We start from the raw sequence: 25,706 nt of genomic DNA on the forward strand, positions 1-25,706 counted from the left end.
TCACGTGGGTGAATAGGCTCTCAGGGGCACCTTTGCTCTATGTCATGCCCAAAATATCTCAAAGCTCCAAATCCCTGTCCCAGACAGCTCTTCAGCCCAGCCTGCTCTAGCTGCTGGGAAGCTGCAGACCCTACTCCAGCTGCTGAGGAGTTGCAGTGCTGCACTGGAGCATCCCCCTGCCTCAGGTGAGTGTCTCAGCACCAGGTCCCCAGGAAGAAGCACTTTGCTGCCTGCCTGGCTAGGCTTGCCAGCCAAACTGCTGGCTGGGGGCTGCCACAGGACCTGTGCCCAGGTGGAGCACAGCAGGCCTGGCCGTGGGGAAGACAGGAAGGCTGTGTGTGTGTGCAAGGGACCACCCACAGAGTAGAGAAGAGCTGCAGCATGGAAGGATGGAGGGACAGAGCTGAGCTAGCAGCCTTCTGCCTTCTTCCTCTTGTGCTCTCTGCCCTGAGAAACCTTATTTAAATTAATGATAAAATTACCGTGAATTAAGGGGAGGGATCAGTGCCAAAACAGAGGCAGCTCATTTCCAACTTGCCCACATCCTCCAGGTTTTTCTGTGTGCCCCCTCTCCTTTTCCTGAGGTGTCTCTTCCTCTCACTGAGGTTGTTGGAAGGATGGTGACTGCCTGGCTGGAGAATGGATCCCTTTTCCCTCAGTGTGAGCTTGCTCTCTTTGCCTTTTGGGTCCTGTTGAGGGGGCTTGTGTTGTGCCTCCACCTTCCCCAGGGTGCCCAGCTCTGTCTGCCTTGCAGGCAGCCCAGGCCCCACCACTCCCCTGCTCTGCAGCTGCCTCTGCTGTCCTCCCAATTCCCTGGCAGACACAGCAGTGAGATTATCGTAATGATGTCCGACAAGGCAGTATCAGGAATTACACTGATAAATCTAAACAGACAGCTTGCAAAAAACCCAACAAAAACAAAACAACCACAACTGAACCCAGGCTTGTAATTTAATACAGGGTTATTAGCCTGGCCATCAGAGAACAGAGTTCTTGCATCCTGCAGCCTTGAGCCTCCTCTGTCACTGGCTCTGCCTTGAGATATGGCCTCTTGCCATAACAAAATACTTTTAGCCATGTTTTGGCTTGGCTTGGGGTGGTGAAGTCTCCTTGGTGAGCGCTGGGGCTGGGTGTGGGGGTAAAGACTTGTGGGGTGAATGCAAAATCCCAATGGCAGCAGGCTGCCGTCATCCCTGCAGTGCATGGCAGTTCAGTACCCACAGCCAACCCACGGTAAACTTCAGTGGGCAGAGGCTGGGAAAAGGGGTGAGAGGAGGGACAGCCTCCTGTGTGTGAGGTGTCAGTGCTGGGGGGCTGCCCAACAAGGCACATGGGTACCCTGTACCCATGGGCACACAGTCACACTCGATGCCCATGGATGAAGAAAAGTGACCCATGGCCTTGTACCTTCCCCCACACCAGGGCCAGGTCCCTGTCGGGCACAGAGAGATGCAGGGCAGGGGCAGCATCTTTCTTGGGAAAGCAATGATCTGCTTCATTCTGGCTGTACTAAATGCTTTCTTGACACAGGAACTGCTGACTGGTTTTCACCTGCTATGGATTTTGCACACTGGCTGTGTTCCTCTTGGTTTCCTTCCCTGTGAAGGATGCTGTAGGCAGCATTAACTTTAGTGGGGCCTCTGTGTGAGGTAAATGTGCCCGTGGGGAGCACAAATACTGTCATGTGAGGGTCAGAGCTGAGCTGCCTGAAGTGAGGTGCACACACACAGAGCTCTTTGTCCCCCAGCAGTGTCAGTGATTACCTCAAACCGAGGGAAATGCTCTTTTTTAAAAGATACATTTAAAACAGGGAGTGCATTTATTAGACTGCATGTGTTTTAGAAGGCAGGCTCTGCCAAGCTGCTCAGTGAAGCAAACCTGATGGCAGGGTGACTGTGCTGCAGGGCTGCTGGCTCTCTGCCCCTGCCCTGGAGAGTCCTGGGGGCTGCAGGAGGGCCCCAGAGAGGCTTGGGCTTGCCTCAGCACCCCAGGGCAGGGAGGATGGCAAGGCCACCGGGAGGCTGGGCTGAGTGGTTCAGTGCCCATGTGGGACTGGGGCTTGTTTCCTCATTTGGGATGAGTTTCTCCTCCAGGAGCAGCTACACGTGCCAAAGATGGTCTCGGCGCCATGGAGGTTTGCCAGGTTTAGAGGCTTCAGCCCCTGTAGTCCAGGGAGCAGCATTTCCTGTGGACATCCTCTCCTGCCCCTCTGCAACAGGCGCTGGCACATCCTGCAGAGCCCAGCAGAAAGGTTTGCATGGATCACCTGAGCTGGAAGGCGTCAGGAGGGCAGCTGACCCCAGAGCCTTGGTAGGGCAGGTGGCAGCAGGAGGGCTCTGGGGGCTCCGTGCCATGCTGGGGAGGCAGCTGCCATGTGAGTAACCATGGTGGGTTGGTGAATTCACGAATTAATGAAGTAGTGAATTGGAAAATTAACTATTTACACTAATCTGTTAAAGGGGCTTGAGCCCTTGGTTGCTTTTTCTCTGATGGCCGGGCAGCAAGCTGTGTGGGACAGTGCCTGGGAGAGGGCCCTGGGGAGCTCATGGTGACCACAGGCAGGCACGGAGCTCCCACACACTGCCTGGCTCCACGGGCCAGCCCCAGCCCATGGGCACAGCAGTCGCAGGGCAGATGTACTGTCTTCTGTGTCATGTGAGAAATGGCAGGAGAACAGCACAAGCTTACACTCCTCACTCCTCACTTTTTTTCCTCGCTTTTTTTCCTTTTGTTTCTCTGGGTTTTTTTTTTTTTTGTTTTGAGGTGGGTTTTTTTGGTGGTTTTTTTTTTTTTTTTTTTTTTTTTTTGTGTGTGTGGTTTGTTTTTTTTTGTTTTTTTTTTTTTTTTTTTGTGTGTGTGTGTGGGTTTTGTTTTTTTTTGTTTTTTTTTTTTTTTTTTTATGATAGGTATAAAAGAAGTGATTCAGAAACACTTTCCCCCTTCCATTACCCAGAAAGCAAGTAAGAGTTGCAAAAGTGGAGACTGTAACAAAACAATTACATTGAAGTATTTGAAGCCGTGCCTATAACACAAATGTGACAAAACTGAGTACAACCTTAAAATAGCAGCAGCAATCTTTTAAAACACAAAAAGCAGATGATTATTGACTGGAGAGATTGTAGTGCACCGGGCTGGGTGCCGGCTGTGGTGTTTAACTCTCTCCAGAGGTGCCACATCAGGCACAGGCTGCAGCTGCCCTCCTGCCTTTTGATGAGCTCAAGCTGCTGGCAGTGCCCAACAGGCAGCTTTCCAAGGGTAGCATCAGGTGACAGAAGTGTGTGTCACCTGCCATATCCCCTCGCTTGATTTAAGGTGTTGATATTTGTGGCCAGGCTGAGAGCACAGCTGTGGTGCTCCCCTGGCATTTCAAGGATGCTCATGGGCCTATGGACTGGTGTGAATTGCATGCCTGTGGACCAGCCTGGCATGGCAGGATGGCTTTCTGTATTAGTCACTGCTCTTTCATGCTCACCTGGCTTCCCTGCATGGGCCAGAGTGTCTATACCTTGCTTTCCTGGCTGTGTCCTGCCACAGCCTGCAGGGCGAGTAGGGGCCTCTGGTGCCACCATCATCCCGGCCACTGGGGCTACACCTGCTCCATGGCTAAACACAGTCACTCCCTCCCTGGAGCTGTGGCTCTGGCATCCTTCACTGGTGCTAAAACTGCATTTTCTAAATAATGAAAGGATCTTTCATTACCTTGTCTCTGCAAGCAACCTGGGAGGCTGGGAAACAGCTGAACACTAAGTGATGTGCTTAATGCAGCTTCCACATCGGTATTTTTTCCCTGTCTCCAGTTGAGGCATGCCATGAAGCATGAGAAGATGTGGCTCTGGATGACTACTGGGGGTCTGGCTGAGGCAGCAGTGCACGGCTGGGTGCCTTCAGTCACCTTCTCTCCCAGGAAGGCTGCAGCAAACCTGCTTCTCCTTGGCCCTGCAAGTCCTCTTGCCCTGCTCCCTGCAGTGTGACTTTGTCCCTGCATGGTCTGGGATCTGGCTCACCTTGCACCCATGAGTGACTGTACTCCAGCAGGAACTCATGTCTGGGGCTGTTTGTTCCTGATATGCCCTGGGGACAGCTGGAATGAGGGGAAAGAGCTGTTCCTCTGGGGATTGTGTTGATGGGGAAGAGGAGGACTTGTGTACAGATGATCCTGTACCTCCTCAATGGAGAGAACAGGTGTGGGAGGCTCCAGGCAGATGTGGCCTGAGAGCAGCATTTATTTCAGACCTTTTAAACAGCTCTAAGTCCCTTTACAAATGTGCCATCCCATGCCCTTAGGCAAATTATTAGGATAGAGGCAAGTAACCATGAGGTGCTGTCCCTTCTTCCATTTCCCACAGGGATGACACTGGCCCGGGGGAAAGTTGCACGTCCCTCATGGCTGTGTTTCACCCAGCAGCACACACAGGGCAAAAGCCCACCCACAGGTGGCATCACCCTGTTGCCTGCAGCCCTGGGCATGGGCAGGGATTCTGAGTTACTGCCCTGGCATTTAGACAGCTCTGTCCTGCCAGGCAATGCCAGATCCACTCCAGTGAGTGAAGGGTGTCTCCTTGCTTGGCCAAGAGCAGGCAGAGCAGCTGCCTCTGCTCCCTTTGGGGCACTTCACTCCTCTCACCAGCTGCTGAGCGGAGCCTTCACGCCCCTCTCCAGTGGCAGTGATGGTCCAGAGACCTGAGCCTTTCTCACTTGCCAGCTGCTTTTTCTCTCTCTGACTCTCCCCTTCTGAGTTGGGTTTATTTTGGTTTTGAGCTGATAGATGGATTAGCATTTATCACCAGGCTGACTACCAGAGGGCTATTAAAAGTGATTTGCAATGTAAATACTTTCGTCATCAAGCACATTTTCTTTAGACTAAGGTTGACTTTTATGAATATTAAAGCCTTGTAGATGGGTTCAGCAAGTTTGTGGGAGTACGTCTGTCAGAGGGTGGGGGACTGGCTGCCTGCACTGTGCTGGGGAAGCAATGTGGATCCACTGGAGGGAAAGGGATCTGGTGGCACAGGGAGGGAAGTGGAGCATGAAAGGGTGTGTGAGGCAGAAAGAAAACCTGGGTGCCTTGAAGAAGGACAGAAAGAGAGTGAGCATGAGCAGGATGGGAGGCAAGGCTTGGGCTGGACTGTTATTGCTGCAGGCTGGCAGAGAGTGTCAGGCTAGGGGAGGACTTGTGGAAGGAAGGGGGAGACCTGGCCAGAGCTGATGGTGAGCAGATTTGTCCCTGGCAGAGCTCAGTGCCAGAGGTGTGTGTCTGAACTGGTACATGCCCCATGTACTACAGGGATGGGTGAAAACAGCTCCTTTACTCGAGCATCCCCTGCCATGAGTGTAGGGTTGCAGGACCAGCATTGAATTCCCCAAGTGCCCCAGCAGACACAGCCTGGCATTAGTCTGTGTGCCAGGAGCCAGTGCTGGCTGCTGCTGTGGCTGCTGCATGTTTGAGTATAGTTCCTGGGAGTCTGTCAGGGATAATGGCTGGATGTTCCCAGGCTTGTGGGGGAAGCCATAGTAAATGACCCATAACAGCTTTTCCTGCTCTCCAGAAATATTCATCTCCTAAGTACCTGCTCAGTGGTGTAACCACTCTGCCTCAGGATAGCTATGGATGGGAGCTGTCACAAGCCAAGGGAGAGTATCAAGGTGGTCACTTGCCCTTGGTCTCTGTATATCCTCCGCTTGAGAGAGGCAGAGGTGAGAGGAGTGACTTTGTCTGTTCCTAGGTGTTTACGGTGTTCTGGTGCAAGGACAATTTTTGAGATGGAGGAGTATGATGGATCATTGCCAGCTGATAATGGAAGAGTAGCTAATGCTGATTAGAGAGCAGGCACAGCACAGCATGGCTGAAAAGAAAAAAATAAGACAAAGAAGCCATTCCAAAAAATAGAGGCTGGAAGTAGAGTGATGCAAAAAAGTGGGAGATGTGCAGTTGCATGAAAAATAGACAGCTCCAGGAGTATCCCAGATCCCTACAAGGTGACAGATGCTGGGTTTACTGGCTAATTACTCCCCCAGACCAAGCTGGGTCAGTTCAGCAGGACAGAAGGAGTCTTGGACTGACACAGGTCTTAATCCCAAAAGAGAGTAAGGTAGGCCCTTAATTTGCTTGGGCCATTGGCTCAAGCCCTTGGCTTCTTCCATGAGAAAACCACAAGTCCCTCCTGTCCCACCTCACAGCCTGTCACAACGTACAGGGGAAGGGTGGGAGCTGAGGTCTGATTCTGGAGTTGGATTAACTGTTGTTCATGACCAGTGCTGACATGGCCCAGGAAGGAATGTGATGTCACTTTGGTGGCAGCAAGAGAGGCTGGTGAAATTCACTGGCTGACCATTAGAAGGGAATGTGTGAATATGCCAAGCCAAAAGAAGCAAGTGCTGTCTTTAATTGGAATATGTATAGTGAGTCCAGGCTTTCAGAAATTCTGCTTCTGACTAATGAGTGCATATAGCTAAGCTAAGAGTTAGAAGTTGGAAAGTTTTGTATTCAATTTGGTTACATGTTTTTATCTCCATGACTGATCAGCTTGGGAAGAAGACATCTCACTGTTCATTACAGTCTTTTGTCTTTCTATGGGGACTTGTAGCTTGAAACAAGAGTCCAATCAAATAACCCAACTCCAGTACAATCAAGTTGTCTTTGAAGCAGATATTTCCTCAGCCTGATGAGTTCTCACAGAGCGTGACAAAGGTTTATTTACATTCATTTTTTTAGTGGGAAAGAAGGAGGAGGAGAGGATGGTATTTATTTGAGGTGAGGACTTTGGACAAGGCAAGAGACTCCAAATAACTGGCTGGAGTCTTTGACGAGTTTTGGTCAGTGACTGCAAAAAGAGTGCAGGCAGATGTTAAGCTGAAAAGAGCCAGCAAAGCCTCATTGCACTCAGTGCAATTGCACGGCTCTACACCAGCCAACATTTGGAAAGGTTTGTCTTCTTGCTTCTCAAAGAAGGCAGGAAGGAAAACAAGCATGAGTTGACTGAACTCACTAAAGAAATGCCAGAATGTGGCCTATGGTGATTAAAATAATGGTGGCGCATCTGCCTCCCTGCTGTCGCAGGGGCTTCTTGGTGTGCAAAGGCAGCAGCACATGTGAGTGCCAAAAGGCTTTAATCTTTTCAGGGTGCAGATGCACCTGGAGTGGGAGATGTGTCATCAGAGAAAATTGTCTGAATTACCTTAACAATGTTCTCTCTGCTGGAATTCAGAAATATGTCTCCAATGGCGGGGAGAAGATACCAGTTTGCAGGATCTAGGGGAAAGAGAGGTCCAGTCTGTGAACTGGACACATCTTTAGAGGAGACATTGACTTAAAACACTCCCAGAGTCAGAGAGGTGTGAGAAGAGGGTGAGGGTGTGAAGGAGTGGATGGTAGGAACCCATCTGCTACTGTAATCGCTTCAAAGGAGGGTTACAGTGTGGCCTGTATTTGTTTATGTGTGTCTATACATGTGCGTGTGAGAGCCGAGCAGATGGGGAAATGATACCCGTGTGTGTCTGTGAGACAGCACAAGTGAGAGGCGGAGGGTGGGTAAGAGGGTTTAAAGAGGAGGGAAGGGGAAAGGTGTACAGGAAAGGGAAGAGTTTGGGTTTTTTCCCCTTTTCCCTTTGTTTATTCTTGTTTGACGCTTTCTCATTACCAGAAGGCAGACCTGGGGGACAGTCAGTCAGCTGCTTGTGGAACTGCCTGATGAGGTTTTTTTTTGTTCTGCGCGAACACCTCAGTTCCGAGTGTTAGTGACAGCCCGGCAGAGTTTTTGGGGACTGGGGAAAGTGTCGAGGCCTCCCTTTGCTCAGGCCGTGAGGGGCCCGGCTCGGCGCCTCCCTGCTCCTCGCTCTCTCCCGCCGTGGGACGCCGGTGCTCCCGGCGCTGCCGCGGATCGGGACTCTCCCCGCCGGGGGTGCGGGGGCAGCGGGGCCGGAGCCCGGTGCTGGGGCGGTCCCGGAGCGCTGTCCGGGGTGCTGCAGGAGCGCTCCCGCCCGTCTGCCCGGCGGGCACGGGAGGCCGCATCTGAGACGGGGGGGACGGCGGCGTGGGGATTGGCAGCGGCTCCCGACGGCGTGAGCCCCGCTCCTCCCGCCCCCGCCCTCGTGGCGGCGAGGGGGCGCACATCTGGGGGCGCACATCTGGGGGCGCACATCTGGGAGAGGGGGAGGGCGGGGGCGGGGGGAGGAGGCCGGGGCCGAGCCGGCAGCGCCGGGCCCTCCCCTCTCCCCTCTCCCCGCCCCTCCGCCGCGCGCGGCGCCGCCGGGACCGGGAGCCGGGACCGGAGCCGGGACCGGAGCCGGGCCATGCCAGCCGGAGCCCCCGCGGGCGCGGCGCGGCACCATGGCCGCTGAGAACCGCTCGGCGCCGGGCGGCGGCGCGCCCTGGGCTGGGCTGCCCGGTGAGTCGCTGCTCGGGGCTCCGTGTGCGCGGGCGGGGGGCGCGGGGCATCCCCCGCAGGGTCCGGGGGGGGTCGGGCATGGCTTTGGGGTGCATGGGGAGGGGGCTCCGCACCCCCGGGGGATGTGGCACGCGGTCCCCCAGGAATGGGGGAAGTGTCTCTGCCAACTTTCCCGCATTCCTGCGTCTCTCCGGGAACGCCGGGATGCCCCGCGGGTCGGGACCCTCGCGCTGGTTCGCTGCCCCGGGATGTCTGGAGCCGTGCAGCCCTGCCAGGGACCGGGGTGATGTCTGGCACCCCCTTTCCCTGCTCCCATCCAAACCAGCAGCGTTCCCGGGATCCGCCGCTCGAGGAACCTCGGGTACCTCTTGTCACCCAGGAAACAGCCTTGTCAGCACCCTGAGTAGGGAATACGAGCAGCCTGCGGCTCGGGGACAGGCACCCCCCAGGAGGAAACCCGGGACGGGGGTTATTTGCTCCCCTGGTGCCTTCTCTGGGAAGGAGACATTCCCGGACAAGAAACTACCTGCGCGCTTTCTTTGCTTCCCTCGCTGTTCCAGCAAGAGCAACAGGGAGAGGATCCCCCATCTGTTGGATACTTTGTCGCCATACTGGGCAAATCCCTCTGGCGCTTGTGGCCACCTCCCAGGACATGACTAGGCAGAAGTTTGCCCCCTCTTCACAGAGCCTTTTGCCAGACTGGGCATTGCAAGGGAGACAGATCTTGTTCACTCTCTCCCCCAGTGTGGATCTCGTCTTCCCTTTAGCCCTTTCTGGCCCTGTTGCAGCCCTGCTGCTGGTAATGGCAGAGCTGCCCCGTGCTCTCTGTTGGCACATCATGGACAAGGGTTGGCCAGCCACACCCTTCTTTCTTTCCAAAATAATACCATTGGCTTCAAATTAGGGAACAGTTCTTATAATTTTTCTTAAATAAAAGTAGCACTGGCTTCTGTCTGACCTGTTTTCAACCCCTCTGGTTGTGCTGTGTATGGATTTTTCTAGCCAGTCTTTGGAAAGCCCAGGGCTAGGGAGATACTTCCCAACCTGAGGAACAGCTGGTGTTCCCCTGTGCCCTGCTGGGCGATGGGCTCTGTTTGAGCATTTGAAGGCTCCCTGCTTTATCACAACTGCCTTGAGTGACCTCCAAAGGTGGTTTGACTTCTGCCACAGCTTGCAGAGTGAGCAGAGGGGCTGGAAGGGTTGCTACCAATGCAGTTGAGTGGCTTGTTGATGCAGGCACTGTCTATCAAAATACTCAGGTGACAGGATCCCAGAGCCCAGGCTTTTGGTGAAACAGCACCAGAGACAATGCTCACGTTGAAATCAAAGGTGACACCAAGATGCTTTTGCTGTCTCTACTGCTGGGCACCACCTCCTGCTTCCTAACACCCTAACTCCTGTGATCTGAGCACCTGCTGCTGCTCTCCAGCCTGGACTAGGCCCCCATGAGACATCCAGCAAAGAGCAGGGCATCCAGTGGAGATCCCAATCAGCAACCCATCCCTGTTCTCCCTTCAGCAGCGACGGTTGTCCGTGGTGGGAGCCCTGGGTGTGGGAGGTGGGGATGGGTGCAGGGGTGGGCAGCAGCCCTGGTTCCTGCAGGAGCTGAGCCCGTGTGCCCTTGCTCAGAGTGGCAGCAAGTGTCCAGGGCTGCTGGATGGAGTGGCAGCGGCCCTGGGAGTGACCTGATGACTGGGCAGAGGAAAGCTGGCGGGAGAAGGAGGGAAAGGGCTACCAGTAAAAGTGGTTTGTTTATTCACACGAGGGGCATACCCATCTCGGGAGGTCAGTCTGTTTTCTTTCATAGAAGAGAAATGAACTGAAATTATTAATTAAGGCTGTGATCCAATTACTCTGAGTTTGCAGCAGGAGCGTGGTTTTTCTCTTTTAACTGTCCCCACAAGCTGTGTCCCCACCCCATTGATGGGAGGTTTTGTCATAGTTGGGATTTTGTTGTTTTGTTCTTTAAAATTAAAATGACAAATATCTCCCCAGGACGAAAAAAAAAAGACAAAACCAAAAAAAGACAAAAACAGGGAATAAAAATAGTGAGACCAGGAGGAGCAACTGATGCAGAGCAGTCCCTAGCATACCTTTGTGTTGTTGATGCTTTCTCTGCCTGCCCTGCTGAGCCCTGACCAGCAGCATCCACAGAGGAGAGGAGGTTTGGTGAGCGCCCAGCCGAGGTGGCAGATGCAGCTCTGCAAAGGCAGCAGGGGGATCAGTTGTGAGAGGAGAGGGAGATGGAGGCTGTTTGCAAGGGGCTGCTGCTTTCTGCACAAACACTGCTCCTCTTTCCACACGGACAGACACACAGCAACTGTTTCTTGTGCACAAGCTGACCCCTTCTCCTTGGCATGCTAAGCCAGGGATTTGCTGAGCATCTTCTGGAGAAACGGGCATTGTCCTCGAGCCAGTTGCTCCTCAGCCTGACGTGGGTCTATGCCCTTATTGCTCTCCAGTAAGCCAAGGGAGGAGATTTGCTTTGCATTTCAGCATCCATTCTGGGCTGGCTCTAAAACTGCATGTTACAAGATGTGTTTTGGGGAGATATGAGAGTGCAGGACCTGACACAGTGAGGAAATGGAAGTTTTGGACTAGATCATTCCCATGTACTTCCTCTTCTCTCTTCATTCCCATCCCAGCATCCCCTGCTGACTGCTCTTAAGCCTGCCCAAGCACCAGCACCCACCATGAGTGGGCCAGGCCCCAGTGGGTGCAATGAGGCTCCACACCCAGGCACTGTTGAAGCCTCTTCAAGCTGGTGATTGGAACTATGCCAAATACATCCTTCTTCTGAGGGATTTGTGTGACCAGTCAGAAAGCAGACAACAGCTTTTAGGAAGACTCATGTGCTCTCCTGCCCAGGGCCCTAGCAGAGCAGGCGGTGAGGGCCTGAATGTCTGGCTGCTGTCTAACTCAGAGCCAAGTGGAGGAGTGTGCCAGCCTCGACTGTCCCCAGGAGCACAACCCACCATGACATCCTTTTAAGCCTCTAGGCATACAGTCTTGCTGCATCCAGACCCTTGAACATACCAAAGTGGACCCTTGCCCTGTATTCAAACAAATACATTTACTAAAGCTTCAGGGAGTTAGGCAATTCCTGGACTAATTAATCTGAGGCAAGTGTTCCCTGGTCAGGCTGATCCATGATTCCAGTATTTTGCTGATGCACGAACACAGGGCAAGGTGTCTCATATACAGATCCTCCCCTTGATGCTTAGACACAGAGTTTTAGCAGGAGACACACAACCAGTCCCTGTTTCCCCAGCTAGAGACACCTGGGTGTCCTCACTCTCTCTGTCTGTCTGTTGGCAGCCATCCCACCTTCCCTGTGGATCGGTGCACTGGTCCTCTTGGGACTTTGTGCCAGAGCAGCATCATTTGACCTGTCTTCAGGCCCTGAGTCCCCAGCAGTGTGGCACAGCAAGCGAGGCTCTGCTGGAGATGCTGCCCAGCCCTCGCGTGCGGCGCACAGCTGCTCACACCTTCGCCCCGGGGCTGCTCTCGGGACCCTCCAGAGATGCCTTCAGCCCTGAGGCTGCACCACATGGAGGAGGAGCTCCAGCAAAGGCTCTGTTTGTACCGTGTATGATGCAAGTTTGCGGAGAAAATTAACATCACCAGCCTGTCCAAGCCTGCAAATGCAATGGCTGTAGGCACAGTGCTTTGTCCCTCTGACGGTCCCCAAAACTGCTGCTGGAGGTCCTGCAAATCAGAGCATTGCTGTGACCCTGTCCCCATGATGCTTTATGTCCTGTGCAATGTGTGCCCCATTCCCAGTCGGTGCATGAGGCAGGGGCAGAGGTGTGTTCCCTTCCCGAGTGCCCTGTTCCCTTCCCACCTCCCGCCCCAGCGCTAGGCAGGTTGAGGTGTGCGGCTGCAGAGGAACCTCTCCCACCTGTTCCAGTGACTCAGAGAGAGCTGGAGAGGGACATGGGGAAACACAGGGCTGTTTATTTGTCTTCAAGAGCCTTCAAGAAGAGTTACATCCCAGGTCACTTGGTGAAGGAGGGGCAGCAGCTAGGATTTTTGTCCTTTAAAGGCAGAACTCGGTGCAAACCATGGAGCTCCTTGAGCTCAGCAGGCTTGGCCTGAGCTATCGGCATGTTACTGAGATATTGAGGGTGGCTGTGCTCCCCCAGCCAAGAAAGCCAGGCAGAGAAGCAGCCCCTCTGGTACCACAACTGCTTTTAAATCTAGCATATTGTATAGCACCTTGCAGCTTGGCAGAGGAAGCAGTGGGGGCTGGCACCGGGAGCCTCAGCTGGATATGTCTGGAGGTGAAATGTCATCAGCAGGGTTAAGGCTCCTGGTGAATTTGGTTTGCATTGGCCAGTTAAGGGGTTAATGTCTTCAGCCTCTTTAAGCAGAATTAGATTTATTTGTCTGTGGGAAACTTAGCTGCAGTTGTGCAACACTGAGGTCTGAAAACATGAGTCTGCAAACACGATGTCCCGGGCCCTGCATCCGCTCCAGGTCACAGAGCAGCTCTCCAGAGGCCTCCATGGCACCGTGCTTCACTACCCCTCACTTGCAGACCCTGCCAGTGTCGATGCCAGCTCCCAGTCCCAGGCAGCATGACAGGCTGCTTCTGCTGAGGAGGGATGAAGGTCCTTGAGGGATCTTGGCATGACTGAGATGGGAGAGTACCTGGCATCTCGCCATCTCTAGTGTCACTGGGGTAGTTTGGATCCCTCCTCTGCTGACAGTTACATCATGTGCAGTCCCAGATAAGGCCAAAAAAGTGCATGTACAGAGAGGAGTGGAGAGCAATGCAACCCTTCTGGCATCTGCCTTTGCCTGGCAGGCATGAATTGCCTGGCCTTGGGCCTGGCCTTCTGCAGCACTTAGGAGCAGTGTCTAGCATGGTGGTCTCTATGCTTCTTGCACAGCTCAGATAACTCACCAAGGCCCATAAGTGATGCTCAACTCATGAAACCCTCTGCTACTATGTGCAGTCCCTGTCCATGAGGTGGCTAAAACCCTGTGCTGTGGGGTGAGCAGCACTGCATCCCTGACTGTCTGAGCTGCATCCCCACCCTACGGCTCATGGGGACCTGGGGAGCAAAAAGGGTGAGGGGGCCAGCATGGGGGCCAGCCCCTGCCTTATTCAGCACCAGCACAACAGGCTGGGATCAGCATCCTGCAGTGAGAGAGGTGACTCCAGGCAGGGCTGGGCTGCCTGAGCCAGAGAGCTGCAGCCTACAGAGGTTTCCAGCTCCAGCACAGCTCCCACTCTGCCCAGCAAGGAGCTGGTGGGAGCCTCCAGAGAAGGCAACAGGGAGAGGTTTGCAGGCAATGTCTCTGTGTGAGGTCCCTCCTTCTAAGAAGATTTTCTTAGGTTTTTCTCTAGAGGAGATAAGTAATGCCTCCCTGGCAGACCGAGACTATTCCCACCTCTATCGTCTCCATCCCTCCCCTTTTCTGTTGGAGGGATTTCCTACCTGCTCTCCTCCCCTGGCACTCCGACCCCCACATTTCCCATTCTGCCTGTCCATGCCCTGGCTCTCCTGCCCATTTTCTGCTACAGCTCCTCTTCCTCACTCTATCCCTTTGCTCAGACATCCCCTCCAAATCCTCTGGCAGGTCTTGTGGCCAAATGGGGTCTCATATTTTCAGTTTCCTTTTTCATTAGCACCCCAAAGATTCCCATCTGCTACCTGCCCCCAGGAGTAGGGCTCTCTCTGTGTCTAAGCATCAAGGGGAGGATCTGTATATGCAAGAACCCTCCATCCAGCAGGGTTCTTGCTCCTGCCTGATTTTCTGCCCTTGGCTCAACTCTTTTCCCTCCTCCATTGCTTAGCTCGCTCATTTGTCCTCTCAAAGCCCTGTGGAGCTGCTCCATGGGGCAAGGGGCTCTTGTTTCCATTGCCAAGTCTTTAAAATTTCAGATGAGCACCTTACTGTTTGCTCCCTGTGGTGCCTCAGCTCTGGGATGAGTTACAAGCACGTCCCCCCTGCCAGAGCAACGCTGCATCTCTGGCTGCCCGAGCTGCGTCCCCCCTCCGTTCATGGGGCCCTGGGGACACACAGGGTGAGTGCAGGGTGCTGCAGGTCTCTGCATGAGGGCCAGCCCCTGCCTTATTCAGCCCCAGCCCAGGCACCTGGTGGGACAGATCCCTGGCCGGGGGGGGCAGATTCCCCATGTGGGTGGTGGGGACCTGGCATGGGCACCTGTGGCTGTGTGGGGCCATGGCAGGGTGGGGGGGCTTCCCTACAGCTGGCTTCCCAAAAAGAGCCAAGTCCTTCCCCTTTGCTCCCAGGCAAGGCCTGTCCCTGGGGCAAGGGAGCTGCTTTTCTAAGCAAACAGCTCTTGGGTGTTGCAGCACTTGCCCCTCTGGCTCTCAGTCACTCCTCCACCATTGTCTCTCCCCCAGGCATCTGGTCCCCACCACTCACCTCTCCCTGGGAAGAGCCCAGCTGATCCAGGCAGTCACTTGTTGCTGCAATCCTCTCTCTCCCCCCTCCTTCTTCTCTGCTGGCTGGCCCCAGAGCCCTTCTCGGCAGTGGGACCTGTAGCAGCAGCAGGGTTATTTCTGCTGTGCTGCCTTGAAACAGCTGGGTTCTGTTAAAGCTTCAGCCAGGCATATAAAAGAACATGAGCATCTCTCTGAGGCAGAGAGCATTAATGCAATGGATGGGAAGGGAGAAGTGTGTCTCCAGCCCAGGCTCAGCTGGAAGCCCAGCACCTTCCTAGCTCAGGCACCAGCAGGGAGCTGCAGCCCTGGGGCGGCCGAGGGCACGGTGTCCCCCTGGTCCCGCTGTGCCGTGCCGCCGTGGTGAGCCCTCTCCCGCCGGGATGTTCCCACCGGAGCCAGCCAGAAGGCGTGGGAGCTGCTGGGGAGCCGCCGGTGCCTGGGAGCTGCAAGCTGGGCACAGCAGGGTAAGGCTGGAATTCGGCTTGCGTGGCATTTGCCATGCACACTTGCTAGTGGCGTTCCACTGATAGGCCATTTATTTGGCCTGATAATTGGGTGACAGGAGGTTAATTAATTGTCAGAGTGACCAGTGTTCTGGTAGGCTATTTATAGGAGTGACCTTTCAATTACTTTTTAAAAAACACTTTCTCACTGGCTCGCTTCTTGTCTGGTGATGCTGTGGGTAAATGGCATGTGGCCCCTTACAGCCTGCCAAGGGCACATTAGGGATCCAGGCAAGTACAGGCACGTTTGGGCAGGGGGTGCAGCTGTGGCTGCCGTGGGATGCTGGTGAGCCTGCCGGGCTGCGCTCCACCTGCAGGAGCAGCTCAACATCCGCGGCTCCCCGCAGCCGGGCCAAGCCAGCCTGGGTGCGGCACCTCGGCTTTGCTCTGACAGCCGGCATTAACCACAGGGAGGGCAGGGAGGCTCCTGGCTTGCCTGGGGGGTGGCGGGCTTGCCCCGCCTCAACACTCCCTTCTGGCCTGGACACAACAAATTTTACAAACCTGATGCACAAACACACATCAGGCACGGGGGGGGTTCCCTGGCCCCCTCACCTCCCCCTGCAAGCTGGCTGCTCCTGTGCTGCCGAGCTTACTGCTTCTCCAGCGGCTCCAGGAAAAGCTATCAGAGGTTCTTAATTTGTGGGGTGGAGGAAATTGCTTTGCCTCATGAGGACCAGTTGAATAGCAGAGGAAGAAAGAAAAATAAATTATTCAATGGAAAAATCAAATGCGCAGAACCCCATATGTTACTGACAAGAAGCAATTCCTGTCCCACAATGGCTCAGATCTCCTCTGGAGCAGGATAAGGACTTCAGGGATCCATGGACCAGAGGGGTGAAAGCGCAGCCACCAGCTGGAGCTTGATGGGCTTGCCATTTTAATGCAACAGCTCCTGCTGGCCCCTCATCTCCTTTCTGTTTTTCTGGTTGTTTATTGTCTTCATCATTCCAACGCAGAGGCACGGAAGCAGACCAACACCAACCCTCCCCTGCCAGACATGGGGCCGGCTCTTCGTCTTCTCTGATATGTGGTATTTCTAAGGTGCCTGTTCCCAGCATCTAGGAATTCTGTTTTCACACTCTGAGGGGTGTGAATCTACCAACCAGAACAACCCTTCACTAGTTGTAAAGTAGTGCCATGATTCAGGAACTAATTAACAGCTATTAGATAATGCAATTAGCGCCACAAACTGCCATCCTACCCTAAGTATACCTTTCCTTTGTGAGCGTGAGCCGTAAATGTCTAGCGTCTTCTGTTCCCTGTTTTTTCTCTCTCCTCTCCTCCTTGTGGTGGTGGCTGCACAAACTGCCCAGCCCCACATCACATCAGCAATCTGACCTGACAGGATTAATCCCGTTAAGACTTTTACCCTCTCTGCACTTTTAGGAAGGCCAAGACAGGCAGGGGGCTGGCAGTAGGGCTGCCTTGGCTCTTTCCAAATGTCACACCAAAGGTGATGTGCCCAGGCCCAGCCTTGGCACCCAGAGAGAGCAGGAGGTGATGTGTACCTTCTCCTGGAATGTGCCTGTGGTGCAGGGGGCCACCTTTCCTCTCTCCTGGAGACAGGCAGCTCCCAGACCCCCACAGGATCCATTCAGCCAGGAGCTGACAGCCACAGCCCCTCCATCCTGTCCCTGGGCTCGAGGTCACTTTCAGTTGTGCTGTTGCTCCAGACCCAAGCAGGGCTAAAACCCATTTCCTCTGGGAGCCGCTCACGCTTGCAGGTGCCCACTAAAGCACGGCTTTCTGTGATTCCTCTCCCTCCCCTGTGACATCTCCCTCCCCAGGCTGCTGTGCGAGCGTGGGGCTTGCTTTATGATGGGGTTCCTTGCAGAGCTCTGCTCGCTCCCAGAGGCAGAGACACGGCTTTGCCCTGCCTTGCACCTGCTCCCTGGGTATCCCCAGCCCTGAGGATGATGCTGGGATGGGGGCAGTGCCACAACAGGAAAGGAGACGGCTGGTGATGCCATGTGGGGCAGGGGCTGTGGAGCAGAGGGCGGCTGTGCAGTACAGAGAGAAGATGTGGGGAACACTGGGGCAGGAGGGCTGCTTGCTCCAGGAGCTCATCCATCACACGGGTGTGTGTAAATGCCAACCTCTCCCATTGTCTTTCTATGCCGTGCAGAGGGCAGCCAGCTCCTTCCACATCAGGAGCAGCAGGGGCTGGAGGGAACTAACCCCTCCATCCCGCGTGGGCCGAGTGCTCAGCAGGTGCTCAGTCACGAATGCAGCCCATGGAACACCAGCCTTCAGCTGCTGCAGATTCTTGGTCACAGGGTGGTCACCAGCAGTCCATGACAGGGCTGTCTCCTCTCCTACCTGGCAAGAGGCTGTGAGGCAGCTTGTAGGAGCCGACAGGCGTCGAAGGCTGGCTGGTAAGGCACATGAGGCGCAGCAGGGAAACAGCAGGAGTCTTCTGCTGTGGTCTCAGGCGTCACCCTGTGACAGAGCACTGGCTTTGCTCTCGCTCTGGGGTTGACTCCTCACACAAGAGTGGTCACACCCATGATTGCCGGCAGCAGTGGAGACCCTGCTGTGCCCACTGCCCGCAGTAGTTGGACCCCACCCAAATTACAATTTTCTCTGCTTGGATCTGTGGCTGTGTGGGAAGGGAAAGGTATTTCCCTTGATGACACAATTGGTGATCACTGCAGCTGCCACAGAAGCTCTTGGACTGGAGGATGCTATCGGTAAAGAGTTGGAGTCTCCCAACGGCTTCGATGGAGAGGAGAAAACCAGCTGTAAATCACTGCCAAAAGTCTGAGGGAATTTGCAAAGCCAGTTGGTGTCACAGGTAAGGGTGTCAGCCCTGGGAGCCCTTCTGAAGTGTTCTCTCAGCTTTGTCAAGGCTTCTCTCAAACAGGGGATTGCCTTATTTTTTGCTATGAGGTGAAGGCTTATCGAGTCTAAGTGCTCAGTGTTTAAGCCCTCCCCCCCGAGGCGGCAGCTGCCTCTGCCTCCTCACACCAGTTTGCAGCGTGACCTCTGGGTGGCATCCAAAGGCTCGCCTGAGGGGCTGCCGCAGCCTTTTCTCCCGTCTTGGGACACGTACAGAACAGCTCGGGCTTGAGATGGACTTTTCTTACTTTGGGTAACTGAGAACACAAGCCTCTGTAAAGGCTGATAATTAATTAGACACACTTAGAAGAGGATGCCAGTTCAGGAACAAAAGTGAGAAAACTGAAACCCACATTTTAGCAGAGACGATGGAAAGGTTTCTTTTCAAGACTTTCAAATTCTTCTTGGAAGAGCTGGGGTAGATGTCTGCATGATTGCTAGCTTGTCTGATCAGTTTGATTAGCTGTTACAAGAATGACAGTTAAATCTCCCCATCTCACCAAAGTGAAGAAATTAAAACTCATTCCTATTGTACTGAAACCACCCCCTTAACTGCCATGATTATATATTTCTAAGCCATTTTATACACTTATCACCTCTTCTCACATCCCTGGCTGGGTGCCCAGGAAGGATGGCAGCAGAAACCTCTTTCCCTCTCCCTTGATGCGTCCCTTGTGCTTGGAGCTGGGTGCAAATCTCCAAGCCTGGGCAGCGCTGCCAGGCTTCCTCACCCCATCTGTATGTGGCATGTAGCATCTACCAAAGGGCATTGCTTTCTTTTAAAAGCCTTTTGTCTTCACAGACATGCTTAGAGGATAATGGTAGGTATTTCTTTGTCCCTCACCCACTTATTTTCTTTGCACCTGTAAGAGGAGCTCCATCACTATCGCAGCTGTATCCTTTCTAATGCAGAAGCTGCCTAAATGGCTACATCAGATCCTGGTTTTAGCATCTCAGCAGCCACATTTCCATTTAATTACACCTGTATCTCTTTAGAAAGTGCTTAAATTAAAAACGTGGCTATTTGCTGATGGCAGACATCTCCTACCCTCACCACAAATGAAAGACAAGGACATTTCTTTTCAAATACTTAAAACAGACAAACTGATCTCAAAGCCTGCCAGGCCCTATTCAGAAGAGGTGTGTGTTAAAGGCACATTTATACATTCAGCAAAATCAGCTTCAGGAGTCCGGGGCATTTGGAGCCATCTCCCAAGCCAGAGACACACTGTGCTGAGCACTCCCACTGTGGGGACACTTGCTGGCTCCTGCTGGTTTCCTGGCAGCAGTGCCCATGGGGCTGAGCCCCTGCCCCAGGCAGCAGGAGCAGCTGCTGGAAGGGCTGCCCTCGATGGTCTGGCAGGGTTGGAATGCCCCCAGAAGCCAGGGTGAGGCTGGTGAAGGCCCAGCATGTTTTGGAGGTCTGGATGGTGTGGGAGAGGCAGGTTCAATGGAAAGCTCTTCTGTCCTGCCCAACTCCCTCAGTGCCTTTGCTTTTCTTTTGCTTTCCAGGAAACTCCCTTTCATCTCAATACAGCACTTCTTGCCTATTGATTTTTTTTTTTAAGGTCCATTCCACTCTTACCTTGGGTGATTAACTACAGGCATCTTGGTTTGGATGAAGGCAGTAATTCTGTCCATAATTCTCATCACTTTTCATAAATAATTCCGTGTATCATGCTGAGGTGTCTGACTCCACACTGTACATCTGGCCTGGGTGACTGCAGCTGCACTGTGATGTAGGACTGAGGGAAGGGGTCATTGCTTCCCAGCATCAGTGACTGATGGCACTTGTGCAGCTTCCTCCCTTTCCTGAGCCTGCTGCGCTGTGCGCTGCACCACACCAGAGCACCCACCTTCAGCCTTTCTTGTCTTTTCAGCATCTGTATCTCAGCAGTGTCACCCTTTGGGCAGGGTCACCTCTGTTGGACAGGCTGGTGCCCTCAGTAAGATGTTGTATGCACACAAGATGTGGTGTAACTTGCTGTTTTCCTTCTCCCAGATTTCATCTTCCAGAAGGAGCTATTTGCTGTGAGAGACACAGGTGAGCTGAGCAGACCATGGCATGGGTTCTGCAGGTTAGGCCCCTCTTGGGGAGTGCTGTGGGGAGGTCAGTGGAACATGCCTGGGGTATACCATCACCCTGCTCTTGTCCCTGGGGCAGGGCACTGGCTCCATGCTGTGCTGTTCTGGTGGCAGTGAGTGCTGTATGTGCATCCCCCTTGGCTCTGCAGTCCTCTTTACCCAGCCCTTTGGCTCCCCTTTGTGCCTCTCTGGGCCGCACGAGATTGTGACTGTCCTAGCCCCATTCCTGCTTTTCTCCCTGCAACTCATTTGCCTCCTCTACTGCTAAATAGGGACACAAAAAATGCCTCCAATGGACTCCTGGAGTGGCAGAGAGGAGTCCAGGAATGCCAGCAGATTTTTGAGCACTAGTCAACAGCAGTGCTGGCCTGGGAAACTGAGGAAATGCTGCCAGGACAGGCTGGCAGGTCTGATATTCTCCCTTTCTGTCCTTGCTCTCCTTGCAGATCCCATGCACAACCTCTCTGCTCAGCCCTGGCAGGCAAAGATGGCCAACCTGACCTATGACAACTTCACCCTGGGCAACCACTCCGAGGTGGCCGTGCAGCCTCCCACCAACTACAAGACAGTGGAGCTGGTTTTCATAGCCACTGTCACCGGCTCACTCAGCCTTGTCACCGTGGTGGGGAACATCCTGGTGATGCTCTCCATCAAGGTGAACCGCCAGCTCCAGACTGTCAACAACTATTTCCTCTTCAGCCTGGCCTGCGCAGACCTCATCATCGGGGTCTTCTCCATGAACCTCTACACGGTCTACATCATCAAAGGCTACTGGCCACTGGGGGCCGTGGTGTGCGACCTGTGGCTGGCTCTGGACTATGTGGTGAGCAATGCCTCTGTCATGAATCTGCTCATCATCAGCTTTGACCGGTACTTCTGTGTCACCAAGCCCCTGACGTACCCGGCCAGGAGGACCACCAAGATGGCAGGGCTAATGATCGCGGCCGCGTGGATATTGTCCTTCATTCTCTGGGCCCCTGCCATCTTGTTCTGGCAGTTCATTGTGGGCAAGAGGACAGTCCCTGAGAGGGAATGTTACATCCAGTTCCTCTCCAACCCAGCGGTGACATTTGGCACAGCCATTGCTGCTTTTTACCTGCCCGTGGTCATCATGACGGTGCTGTACATCCATATCTCCCTGGCCAGCAGAAGCAGGGTAAGGAGGCACAAGCCTGAGAGCAGGAAAGAGAGGAAAACCAAGTCCCTCAGATTCCTCAAGGGCCCCATGGTCAAACAGAACAACAATAATTCTCCCAAGAGGGCCGTGGAGGTGAAGGAGGAGGTGAGGAATGGGAAAGTGGATGACCAGCCATCTGCACAGACAGAGGCCACTGGCCATCAGGAGGAGAAGGAGACATCCAATGAGTCCAGCACCGTCAGCATGACCCAGACCACAAAAGACAAGCCCACAGCAGAAGTCTTGCCAGCAGGGCAAGGACAGAGTCCAGCCAACCCCCGGGTGAACCCAACTTCCAAGTGGTCCAAGATTAAGATTGTCACCAAGCAGACTGGGTCTGAATGCGTCACCGCCATTGAGATCGTCCCAGCTAAGTCAGGTGCCTCTAACCACAACTCCCTGGCCAACAGCCGCCCAGTCAATGTTGCCAGGAAGTTTGCCAGCATTGCCAGGAGCCAGGTACGGAAGAAGCGCCAGATGGCTGCCCGGGAGAAGAAAGTCACCCGCACCATATTTGCCATCCTGCTGGCCTTCATACTCACGTGGGCACCCTACAACGTGATGGTCCTCATTAACACCTTCTGTGAGACCTGTGTGCCTGAAACAGTGTGGTCCATCGGCTACTGGCTCTGCTATGTCAACAGCACCATCAACCCAGCCTGCTATGCCCTCTGCAATGCCACTTTCAAGAAAACCTTCAAGCACCTTCTCATGTGCCAGTACAGGAACATTGGCACAGCCAGATAAACTGGTACTCAGGGACCACTTCAGTATCCTTACGGAAACCCTTCCCCTTGCCTCCTTTGCCAGCGGGGGCTCTTCTGCTCACCACTCACAACAGTGCAGACTGTACAGTGATTGCAGAGGATGCCCTTCATCCAATGCTGACAAAAATCCAAGGCATTTCTGAGCTACAGGTCCTTCCAGTCACCTGGGCCTGGGGACTAGCTCAGGGAGCCAGGGAGAAAGCCAGAGGCAAGAGGAGATGTGGTCACCAGGAGCCCTTCCCAGCTCCATGCTCTTCAGATTGGCCAAATGGCATCAGTGTTTCTCCTAAGACTGGATGTACCTTTTTCCCCAGCTGACCATCTCCATGGCATCAGATCTTGTCTGCATGCAGATGGGTTAATGCTGGATGCTTTCCATTGGCTTATAAAGCGTTTATTACCCAAGAAATGAAAAGAAACCAGGGTCAAACATTGCTACACATCTTGGACCAGGCTGACTCAGGCAGGCTAATGGGGAGTCCTGCTGGCCCAGGCAGGCCCCCTGTGAAGGCAGCCAAGATTGGACCCTAACAGATGTGGCAAGATGCTTCCTTTCCCTTGAGAGTGCCATCAGACATCCTCACCCAGGGTCCTGGGGCAGAATTTTTCCCTGGGCTCTGGCTCTGCTCTCCCCTTCACATCCTTTCTGCCCTCAGACAGCAATTTGCTGGAAAGACAGACAGATAAACCAAGCACTTCACTCCTGGATAAGGAGTGTGAAACCCAGTTGCCCCCGACAATGATGGAAACTAAAACTGGAAAGAAAAGCCCTGGTGTGGTGCAGGACTTCGTTCCACAGCCCTGGGGGAATGGGAACCCTGAGTAGTGGGCAGCAGTGACTGTGAAAATAACTGTCCTTGGGAGAGACAGGGGGGACCTGGGGGTCTCAGAAGGGCGGGAAGAGGGTCTGCAGTGTGGCCAAGGGGCCCCGTGTCTCATCTGGGCCATGAGCAGGTCCCGCTCTCCCTGCAGTGGGTGTGGGAGGCCTAATGCATGGCTCTGGAGGCAGGAGAGGATGACAGTGGCCTCCAGCCCCCTCGTGCCCTGAGTGCAGGGGGCTCCTGCAGGGAGGCTGAAGGAGCCGGTTGCTGAGCTTTGTTCATGGATGTAACGCTGTCATGGGTGTTGTGGCAGAGCCCTCAGCATGCGGGCTCCAGCCAGCGCCTCCAGCCTCCTCCCAGCCACCCCTGTGTGCAGCCCAGAGCACCCTGGGGCTGCTCCCCAGCTTCTCCCAAAGCCGGGTGCAAGCCTTCTCCTTGCAGCCAGGTGCAGGCAAGGGATGGGATGGGGCCGCTCTAGCACTGGCAAACTCTGTGTCCGTATGTCCTTCCTGTCCTCATGCCAGGGTGCAACCTGCAGAAAGGCTGCCCCAGCCCGGATGGGAGCCCCTCCATCACTGCCTTTAGGGGTACCCAAAATGCCTGGTGGATTTCTGGGCATTTTTAAATGGTTACAACTGCAGCCCAACACACCCTAAGACAAATAAAGACCTTGGACCAGGAAACTAATGTCCATGGTGTGAGGAATGAATGAGTCATCACCTGGGTGGCTCCTTCCCTGCTTCCCAGTGTCACCCACTGGTGACATTTCCTGCAGCCCATCCCTTCTGCCAAGAGTAAGGGGTGGCAACCAGAAGTGTTGTTACAAAGAGGCTGTGAGGGGTCTGGTGCTTTGTCCAGGACCATGTGCATGTGGCACCCAGGCCAGCTGCATGGTAACTTCACTGCTGGCGCCAGTGGGGTCAGCAAAACTGGGGTTTGCTGGGGTTTCCAGCACAGCAGCACCTTGTGGGGACAACAGGGGAATTCTGATACTTTTTTAAAAAAGATTTTTATTGGAAAAGAAAAAGAAAAATTCCAAAAGGAGAGCTCCCACCCAGCACTGGTGTTGGCATGGCAAAGGCAGAGGGACTGCAGCCCCAGCATGGGCACACATGGTTACAAGAGAGGAGACACAGTTGCTTCTCAGGGTGATGGTTGTGTTTTCCTCAACTGCTGTGGGTAAGTCATGCCCCAGCCAAAGGGATGCTGAAATAAACCCCCTGAGGTGAGAGCAGTCCTTGAGTGAGAAGCTTCAGTGATGGGGTTACTCGGGCATTCAACGCCCAGCCCTTCCCTCTGGCACTGGTACCTGGTGGAGGAGCAAGGAGGCTCCTGGGCTTGCAAAAGTATGTGCTAAAGGCAACTCATTTGTGCTGGAGGGTGGAAAAATGTGTGTTCCATCCCAGCTCTCTGAGCACATCCCAGTGAACCCCAACAGCAGCTCAGATGAGGTGAGTAGGATGCACAGGTAGTGCCCAAGGAAGGAGGCAGCCTATCCTGCAGGGTGGGTGGGTTTGCTCTCTACAACACTAATGATTAAAACAAGGCATCTCAGTGAAAGAGGAGGTCATGAGAAGGAGTAAGGAGAGGAGGAGGAAGACTGTAGTGTGGGCCAGCTACAGCTGGACATCCAGTCCTGTAGGCACCGTGTTGAGGGGCCGATGAGGACGCTGGTTTCCTGCTCTAGTCCTTCCCCTTGCCCTTCTTTGCTGCATTCAAGAAGCACAGGAGACAAAAGTTAGTGCATGTGCTGGCAGCTCACAGTCCCCCAGACACTGCTGTGGTAGAAATGTAGCCAGCATGGCTGGCTGAGCACGGCGCAGTGGCTGCGTCCCTGCAGGCAGCCTCCTGCCATGCCAAACCACCTTTTGTACCAGTCCTAGTGAGGAGAGCAGAGAATCCCCATCCTACCAAAGATGGCAGTGGTTTGTGGGGGGACCAGGGTTTTTCCTAGTAGCACCTCCCACCCTGCCAGCAGCTGGACTTCACAGTGCAAAGGAAAGAGCATCCAGCAAAGCCAACCCCAATAGGCCAAGGTACCTCTGAAAAACCCCTGGGCAGGGTTGCCACAGGACCCTTCTGGGGACACGAGTGGCGGAAACTGACCTTTGGACTTCGACTTGATCTTGGAGGAGCAGGGCTTGGTCACATAGACAGTCTCCTCACACTGGGCATTGTACAGGGCTTTCTTCAGGATTCCGGAGCGAGTCTTCAGGCCAGTCTGAGCACTGCAGCCTCCCCAGCTCTCAAATTTGTACTTGCAGTCAGCTGGATGAGAGGGGAGAGGCATCAGAACTAGCCAGGACCTGGTGGGACATTAGCCCTGGTCACCCAGCACAGGGTGGTCCCCACCTCCATGTACTCACCTCCAAATTTCTTCTTCCAGTTGCAGGGGATCTTGCACTTGAGCTTCTTACTCTCACCTTTGCAAGTTCCCTCGCGGTAGCCCAGGCCACAGTCCTTACTGTTGGGAACACAGGGTCCCCAGCGCCAGTCCTCGCACTTAGAGCCATCCTTCTTTGTCTTTTCTGTGTGGAAAAGTGGAGTGGAGTGGGTGCTCTCTGCAGGGACAGGGGAGCATGCCCCACTCTGCCCCACTGCCCCCCCTGCCCCAGGCTGCCCCTCACCTTTCTTGTTTTTGCCAGCCTCGGCGGTGGCAGCCACCAGGATCAGCACCAGGAGGAGGAAGAAACTCCGAACCTGCAT

General features: G+C 54.2%; 3 protein-coding genes across 3 annotated transcripts; 1 reads left to right on the top strand and 2 right to left on the bottom strand.

The window, feature by feature from the left end:
- Positions 1-7,660: 7,660 nt before the first annotated feature.
- LOC131559328 (basic proline-rich protein-like) lies at positions 7,661-8,994 on the bottom strand. Its single transcript, XM_058807657.1, has 2 exons — positions 8,911-8,994; positions 7,661-8,749 (listed from the first exon to the last, which is right to left on the bottom strand). Exons 1-2 carry the CDS (start codon positions 8,992-8,994, stop codon positions 7,661-7,663), a joined length of 1,173 nt encoding a protein of 390 aa, XP_058663640.1.
- A 2,837-nt stretch (positions 8,995-11,831) lies between these two features.
- On the top strand, positions 11,832-22,159 carry CHRM4 (cholinergic receptor muscarinic 4). Its single transcript, XM_058807527.1, has 4 exons — positions 11,832-11,847; positions 15,202-15,270; positions 20,153-20,194; positions 20,682-22,159. Exons 1-4 carry the CDS (start codon positions 11,832-11,834, stop codon positions 22,157-22,159), a joined length of 1,605 nt encoding a protein of 534 aa, XP_058663510.1.
- A 1,951-nt stretch (positions 22,160-24,110) lies between these two features.
- On the bottom strand, positions 24,111-25,706 carry MDK (midkine). The gene is made up of 4 exons (XM_058807522.1): positions 25,628-25,706; positions 25,367-25,528; positions 25,107-25,268; positions 24,111-24,709 (listed from the first exon to the last, which is right to left on the bottom strand). Exons 1-4 carry the CDS (start codon positions 25,704-25,706, stop codon positions 24,684-24,686), a joined length of 429 nt encoding a protein of 142 aa, XP_058663505.1. The 3' UTR covers positions 24,111-24,683.

The sequence above is a fragment of the Ammospiza caudacuta genome, chromosome 6, assembly GCF_027887145.1.
Source record: "Ammospiza caudacuta isolate bAmmCau1 chromosome 6, bAmmCau1.pri, whole genome shotgun sequence".
Lineage (NCBI taxonomy): Eukaryota > Metazoa > Chordata > Aves > Passeriformes > Passerellidae > Ammospiza > Ammospiza caudacuta.

Excerpts from the sequence above, each read along its gene's own strand:
- LOC131559328 (XM_058807657.1), bottom strand. The coding sequence starts at position 8,994 with ATGGCGACAAAGTATCCAACAGATGGGGGATCCTCTCCCTGTTGCTCT. Across the intron at positions 8,750-8,910 it reads GAAGCAAAGAAAGCGCGCAG|GTACCCGAGGTTCCTCGAGC; the intron begins GTAGTTTCTTGT and ends GGGTGACAAGAG.
- MDK (XM_058807522.1), bottom strand. The coding sequence starts at position 25,706 with ATGCAGGTTCGGAGTTTCTTCCTCCTCCTGGTGCTGATCCTGGTGGCT. Across the intron at positions 25,529-25,627 it reads GGCTGGCAAAAACAAGAAAG|AAAAGACAAAGAAGGATGGC; the intron begins GTGAGGGGCAGC and ends TTTTCCACACAG. Across the intron at positions 24,710-25,106 it reads GATCAAGTCGAAGTCCAAAG|CAAAGAAGGGCAAGGGGAAG; the intron begins GTCAGTTTCCGC and ends TCTTGAATGCAG.
- CHRM4 (XM_058807527.1), top strand. Across the intron at positions 15,271-20,152 it reads TGCAAGCTGGGCACAGCAGG|ATTTCATCTTCCAGAAGGAG; the intron begins GTAAGGCTGGAA and ends TCCTTCTCCCAG. Across the intron at positions 20,195-20,681 it reads ATTTGCTGTGAGAGACACAG|ATCCCATGCACAACCTCTCT; the intron begins GTGAGCTGAGCA and ends CTCTCCTTGCAG.